Here is a 7,661-nt window from a genome sequence, read left to right as displayed (position 1 = left end):
TAAGAAATATTTTAAAATTTTTTTAGAGTAAGAAATAATTGTTCTTAAAAAAGATGTGATTTAGAAAAAAAAAAAAAAAAAAGAAAGAAAAGAAGAAGATATGATTTAGATATGCATTTCAAAAAACTTTGTCCTTAATTGACTAAAGATAAGTCAAGACATCGACCATATTTATTATAGAATGACTAGTTCAATTTTGTTGTTAACTATCAGTGTATGTCGTCAACTAAGAGAATACATGCATTTACTTATATTTATTTTCATGAGACCTAGCGAATTCCTTCACATGACTAGTAGTGTGATGTAATGGTAGTGCTAATAAAGTCTTGATGTTTTAACAAGTCCAATCCAAAGATTAATTGACACTATCATGTTAGCAAAATGAAATAGCGAGGAGATAAAAGTGTGGTTTCTAACAATATTTCAATTACCACCTTCGCCCTTTGCATTCCATAACATGATCGATCTCCATGGAGAAGAAAACGGGGGTCTTAGAATGAAGGACAAAAATCTTTTCTATTTTAAATGAAATTGATAGTATCAATTTTTAGCTAATATTTAAAGTTTGTGTATCTAACAGTGTACGTAAAGTCAATGTTGACATGTCTTTTAAAAATTTTAAATAATATGACATATATACATTGTTCGATGTACAAACTTTAAATCCTAACAATTAAATAGATACTATCAGTTTCAAATGAAATGTAGAGGATTCTAGTGAATTGATTAAACGATGAAGAAATATTACAAACAGTCTCATTCCTACTCCCACTCCCACATTCCCAAATGTGATACTAAAATTACTATTAGATTTTGAATTCATTATTATTAAATTTTAGATTTAATGATAATTTTTAACAGCACATTAGAAAGTATGCATCTAAAAATATAGAAGGGAAAGTGCTCTAACATTTATCAAAAAGATGAGATAGGGCATTGGCAGACAATTATGAAATATATATATATATGGATACATGTCGCAATTCTAAGCACTTTCTACGTCAAAACTCCACTTTTATATATATATATATATATATATATATATATATATATGATTAACCATTAGAGTCATTCCCACTGGCTTGCTCCGACAAGCTCTTATCCTATTTTTTTTTTTTTTTTGCACGCAGTTTAAATTGTTATCTCGGCCAGGCAGTCAACCATTCAAATTAAAAGGCAAACCCAAGTCTTAAGGTTGAATTGCATAATATAATAGGGTGAATAAATTGCAAACACAAACACAAAAAAAAAATATATATATTTGTTAGGTGTTTCAGTTATATTGTGTATTTGTACAATAAGGTGACGTGTCAATCAACTATTGGATACTACAAAATGTGGAGTTTACATACGGACCGCATAGTAGGGACACTAAAAAAAACAAACAAACAGAACTGCATGAAAGCTTGAATAAATTAAAATAAATAAAAAAAGGGAGAGAGTGAAGGACTCAAACGGCCCAAATGCCGCGGATCACAGAAGGCGTGATCTTTGAACGTGGAAAAACTCGAAAAATTGAAGTCACATACGTAATTCTAATCCCACCCCAATTTGGTATATCCCATAACAACATTAATTGTAATTTATTTATTTATTTCCTTACTTTCTTTGTTTTTGTTTTAGAGAGAGAGAGAGAGGAAGAGTGATATTTGACAAACACCCCACACACCCTGCGTTACTTCAGGTTTTGTTCATTCATTTTCCCCTTTCTTTCTTTCCAGTGGTGATACGAACAAACCCCCCATACACAAACAGCTCAGATTTTCTAAAGATGTCACCTTTTTATGATTTGATTTTTGGATTTTGGAAATGAACCCATTTTTGTTTGTTTATCGAAGGCCAATGGGTTTGCTCTTGATTTTCATCTTCTTCTTTGCTATCACCACAATCTCACCTTCTTGTAAGTACCTTTTTTCTTTTTATATTATTAATTTAATGGCTTCTTTATTTTATTTCAATTAATTTTTTTTTCCTTTCCTTGATATATTGGGGTCTATTTGGTTGATATGCAGATGGGTACGACCCATTGGATCCTCATGCAAATATAACCATTACATGGGATCTCATGATCGATAATGGAAATACATATGATGTAAGTTCTTCAATTATTTTTATTTTTATGCCACTTCTCTGAAACGCTCTGGGTTTTGATGATTTAAGCAATCCGAAGAGTAGCCTCTAATTAGACCACACTGTCCCATTTTCCCATACCAACGTTATTTTTAAATTAATTAAAATAAACAAAATTAGAAATTAAAAAAAAAAAATCTAAATTCTCTTTCTTGTCTTTTTTTATTTATCTTTTGTATATAAATTTTTATTATTTTTCATGTGAACGCTGTTGGCCTTTACAACGTTTGTGCTTTTTTAAGGAAGACAGTGTACTTCTTTGCTTGTCTTTTCATCTGCCTGGAAGCGATTGGCTAGGGCTAGGTGAAGGGTAATATAACTTTGCAGTGCAACGTGGCATGGTTTGAATGGTTAGAGTAGAAATCTCAATTACCACATTGCCCCCAAAAATTCAACACGGTTAATCCCATAAAATGCAAATTATGATTCTCTTTCTATTACTTGTTGAATATTTATATGTGCTGGATTAATGAATTGATAGAGTTTTTGATTTTCTTTACTCCGACATATATTGTTTGATTTTAGATAAATATTGTTTGAAAATTTCATCAAACAATTTTTAAAAGAAAACTTACATCTTTGGAATAGTCTTCATTTACTAAAAATTGTAAAGTGATACTGAACCAAGGGTCTGTTTGGATTTGTGATCTCAAAAATTACAATTTGAAAACGCAATTTAAAAAAAGGCAAAAACATTTAATAAAATTGCAATTTAGTCTTTAAAACCGTCCGTTTTTTAAAACTCGCCTCCTTGCGATTTGAAAGCACATATTTTTCCAACTTTTTAAATCGCAATTTTAAAAAATTCACCCCCAAACGATACATTTTATGCAATTTGGTTTAAAATTGCGTCTTTAGTCTACGAAATTGCAATGTCAAACTCACTCCAAGAGTAACATGGCCATTTAATACCATTTTTTGTGTGACAGAGTTATTGAATTTATGACCTTATAGCATATCAGGGCCAATGCTACTCTTCACCATTAAATTTAAGAAGATCACTAGGTAACTTTTTGGCTGCTTGTATGCAAGTTGATTTGTAGCATCATAGCTTTTTCATTAGTGGATCAAACCCCATCTTTCATTTTTAATCTACCTAATAATTTTTACCCAAATTCTCATTTCAAACAATTAGCATGGACATGAAATATTCAATGTCTAAAACAGAATATCTTTATAAGTTACTCAACTCTTTTCCTTTATATCCAATGAGTTACTTGAACTTAGTGGCTTAGATTAAATGACATCACCTCCTCCTCAAGTAAAGGGTGGTGATTTCAGGTCATGGATTCAATCTCATAACAATGTGAGTTGTGTATTTAGCAACCAAAATAATAATTAAAAAAAATAAAAAATAAAAAGGAGAAAAACTTGATTGGTCTGTTGTTGTCTTAGCTTTTACTTGATGTTCCATTTTGTAATATTTTTTGTTTTCTGAGAGGTTAAGCAGTATTTGAAATCATACATCCTAAGTAGAAAATTACTTTATATTCTCTCTCTCTCTCTCTCTCTCTCAAGCAAATGCTAAAACCTAGCTTGCAGCAACAAAGTTCACCAACATAATCATGCATTTTGGCTGAGATGTCAGCTTATTTAGTTTCTATATTTATAGGTAAGAGTATCACTTCACAATTTCCAACTATTCCGACATATAGAGCAGCCTGGTTGGAAATTGAGTTGGACATGGAAAGGTGATGAGGCAATATGGGAGATATGGGGAGCAGAGGCCACCCAGCAAGGGAACTGCTCTAGAATCAGGGGTCCAGTGCTTCCTCATTGTTGTGAGAAGCAGCCAGTGATTGTTGATCTCATGCCAGGAGCACAATATAACAAGCAGGTTGCAAATTGTTGCAAGGGAGGGGTGCTAACCTCCATGACACAAGATCATACCATGTATGTTGCTGCTCTTCGGATGAATGTTAACAAAGCTTCTGGTAACAATACATCAGATGGCTTCATGCCAGTAAATTTCAATCTTGGTCTTCCTGGTTATACCTGTGGAGACCCATTTCAGGTTCCCCCAAGCAAGTTCAAAGAGGATGGAAGCCGTCGATGGACACAAGCTCTTGGTAATTATTTAAGTTTCTAGATACTTTTCTTGTGCTAAGCCTTTTCATTGACTTTGGTGAGAGACTGAGAGTGATCATTTTGATAAGTAGCAATGTACTTGGGATCTGTTGGTTTCTGATTGCAAAGTGTAAGAATTCTGTTGATTGGATTCTTAATCTCTCAGAAAAACATTGGATTTCTGAACCTAGTAGAAGACAATGTAGAACACCTTTCTGTAGTGTTGTAACTGGCAATCTTAAGTGGTTCATCTTTCCTAAAGGATACGGGCTGTCCCTTAATAGAAGACTCTTCTTCCACCACACCCAACCACCCCCCCTCCCTCTTTAGTAATTGTAAAACTTCAGTCTAAGAAAATCATTAACACAAATGAAGGCTTACCAAGAAAATTAATTTCTGGTGGATATTCTCACAGATTATATTGTATGGTTTAATGATTGTTTACTTTATTCATGACATATTTGAGCGGGTTTATGGCAGATACTTGGAATGTAACCTGTATTTACTCGCAATTTCGAGCATCACCTACGCCGAAATGTTGTGTTTCCTTGTCTGCATTCTACAATAATACCATTGTTCCTTGCCCCCAGTGCAGCTGTAATTGCCAAGAACTGGCTGGAGCAAAATGTGTAAAGTAAACCCTATTTGCTCTTTCTAATATTTCGCATTCCATTTTCCAATAGTTCTTTTCTCCTTTTTGAAATTCTAGTAGTTCCCTTATGGATTTGGACCTGGAAGAAACTTCAGTGACAATCTGAAGTTTCATTTCTTTTAGTTGCTGCTTCCAAGCACCTCACTATTCCTATGTCTTATATATTACTTCCTTTTCTTCCTCATTTTCAAGGCATCTGTTCCATTCTGTCCTAAAATTGCAGGTCTGCTAAAGCTCTTCCTCTGTTAGAGCTACCACATGCCAATGAAGAAGAACAACAACCTTTGGTGAGGTGTTCTCAGCACATGTGCCCTATAAAGGTGCATTGGCATGTGAAACAAAGTTACAGAGAATATTGGAGGGTCAAGATCACAATCACAAATCTAAATTTTGTCAAAAACTATTCCAAGTGGAACTTGGTGGTACTCCACCCCAACTTCAGAAATGTCACTCAAATTTTCAGCTTCAACTACCAGCCCCTAAGCCCTTATGGAAACATCAGTAAGTTAAACCAAAAAATGTCAAGTTAAGATTTAATGGGACTATTCTTCTGTTACTAAGCTTTTCAATGTATTTTCTCAGATGATACAGGAATGTTTTGGGGGATTCCATACTACAATGAGATGTTACTTCAATCGGGACCAAGCGGAAATGTACAAAGCGAGATGCTACTGCACAAAGATCCAGGTATCTTCACATTTAGAGAAGGATGGAGTTTCCCAAGAAGAATTTCGTTTAATGGAGATGAATGTGTCATGCCCCCTCCAGATCAATACCCTAGGCTCCCCAACAGTGGTCATAGTGCCACAGCAAGGCCTTTGATTCTTCTCTTGTTGTTATTGCTTGTAGTAGTATTTTGAACAGAAAGTGTCTGCATTAGAGATTAGAACTCATGATTATAAATACAATACTCATTTATTAGTGTATTTGCTCATAATTTAGAAACAAATAATTGAGATCATGTAGACAAATTGTATAATTTATTGTGAAAACAAGGAAAAACTAGGCAAAAGTAGACAACAGTGACAAGACACAGACATTTGGGCTGATATTGAAGACTAAAACAACAGATTCCGAGAGTTAGTTGGTTATTATATATGCAACTGGATTTCTGAATTCACCAACATCCACTTTGTGGGAATTATTGTAGACTGTTCCTGACATTGTAGCTGCTGTCTTAGATGGGTTTATTAGGTTGGTAATCTTGGAAAAAATAAATAAATAAAACAGAAAAAGTGGTCAATTATAGGATGTTGGTTGGATGCCCCAGCAAGTATATAAAACAGAAGAAAAATTTAGAAAATTATAGATCAGGTCTAACAAATAGAGAATGTTGCTGCATTTTGCAGGGCTGCTTACAAACATGAAATATATATATATATATATATATATATATATATATATATATATATACTAGAATCTAATAAAAATTCTATATTTTGTCCATAAAAGTCCATGCGGCAAGATACCACATCTTCTTTTTGTTGTCTTTTTCCCTCCACAAAAATTATGATGTGACATTTTGCCACATGAACTTTTATGAGCAAAATGTGGAGTTTTTATTAGATTTTAGTATTTTTTTTTTTTCTTTTTGTTTTTTCATTTTCTCTACAGTAGTATTTATATATGGAAAAACACAAGTTCTTAAGCCATACAAGTGTAGAGTTTCATAACCAAACATAGAACAATTACCTACAGGGATGGAACTACCCCTAGCTTTGGCGGCACTAACCCCCAAAATTTTTAAATATTTCAAAAAAAATTAAAAAAGAAAATCCTCTAAATTTTTTTTCTTTTTTAATTTTTTTAATTTTTAATTTTTAATTTTTCTATCCCTCATCTAAAGTTTTGGTTCCGCCCCTGCTATGGTAGGGTTATGCATATTACATATCAATAAATGTTGTGAGCAATAGTTTCAAACATTACACAATACATCAATTGTAATTCATAGTCAAACATCTCGGAAGTCTTAATTTAAGAAAAGAAAAAAGGGTGGAACTTAAGATAAGCAGGTTGGAAAACCTAAGCTGCCATCCTTTGCCTTTCACTCGTTAGGCTCCCACCCACAAGGCTCGATGATCCAAATATCAACGGCTTGTGTCTGTGGTCATGTGTTGGGATCCATTGCATAAAAATTAAAAAATATTTTACACGATGGAAAAGCAAATAAATTTCAAGAACTTTTGATCTTCAAGAGAAACATTAGGAGAGGATAATGCCCGATGGATGACATATAGGGGAGGAAGGAGGAGCTCTTCCTTCCTTCCATACATTTTTTATTTTTATTTTTTATGACAAGGAACCCCTTCAAAGTAGGACTACTTCGTTAACTTACCTCTGTCGAGTAAATTTCGGACTTGGATCAGGTAATACTCTAACTTTGCCGGTGAGCTAGCCTCAAAAAATTATTTGCACCCAAAAAAATTCAAACCTTAGACTTGATGGAAATACCACCAAGACCAAGGCCCTTACCACTTGAGTCAACCCCTTAGGGATCCGTTCTTCCATAAACTTACAAGGAAGGGAAGGCTCTCACTTGGGAGAAGGAAAATTTCTCAAAGGGGGGAGGGAAGGGAGACCTCTTTCCAGAAAATAGATTGAGAAGCATGTTAGTCTTGAGCTCATTTATTAAGCTAAGTTACTTAACACAAAATTATAAAGTTTAAAACCTTATATGAACCAAAATTGTATTCTAACCGGAGAGATGAGGTTAAAATCTCCAGTGGCTACCAATTTGCTCTTTGGAAAAACTAGGGCTTAATAATCTCATTCTTAACACCCTATAACCCTCTCCTTATTCGATTAAAAAAAA

General features: G+C 33.6%; 1 protein-coding gene across 1 annotated transcript; it reads left to right on the top strand.

Annotated features, from left to right (window-relative positions):
* Positions 1–1,752: 1,752 nt before the first annotated feature.
* LOC132167260 (COBRA-like protein 6) lies at positions 1,753–5,798 on the top strand. Its single transcript, XM_059578172.1, has 6 exons — positions 1,753–1,900; positions 2,013–2,092; positions 3,743–4,199; positions 4,678–4,831; positions 5,073–5,350; positions 5,432–5,798. Exons 1-6 carry the CDS (start codon positions 1,810–1,812, stop codon positions 5,707–5,709), a joined length of 1,338 nt encoding a protein of 445 aa, XP_059434155.1. The 5' UTR covers positions 1,753–1,809; the 3' UTR covers positions 5,710–5,798.
* Positions 5,799–7,661: the final 1,863 nt, after the last annotated feature.

Source organism: Corylus avellana, chromosome ca1 (genome assembly GCF_901000735.1).
Source record: "Corylus avellana chromosome ca1, CavTom2PMs-1.0".
Taxonomy (NCBI): Eukaryota; Viridiplantae; Streptophyta; class Magnoliopsida; order Fagales; family Betulaceae; genus Corylus; species Corylus avellana.
The sequence above is the reverse complement of the archived record's forward strand: the minus strand, read 5'-3'. Positions and strand labels throughout refer to the sequence as shown.

Coding starts and splice junctions, on each gene's coding strand:
- LOC132167260 (XM_059578172.1), top strand. CDS start 1,810: ATGAACCCATTTTTGTTTGTTTATCGAAGGCCAATGGGTTTGCTCTTG. Junction 2,093..3,742: donor ATAATGGAAATACATATGAT/GTAAGTTCTTCA, acceptor CTATATTTATAG/GTAAGAGTATCACTTCACAA. Junction 4,832..5,072: donor GCTGGAGCAAAATGTGTAAA/GTAAACCCTATT, acceptor CTAAAATTGCAG/GTCTGCTAAAGCTCTTCCTC.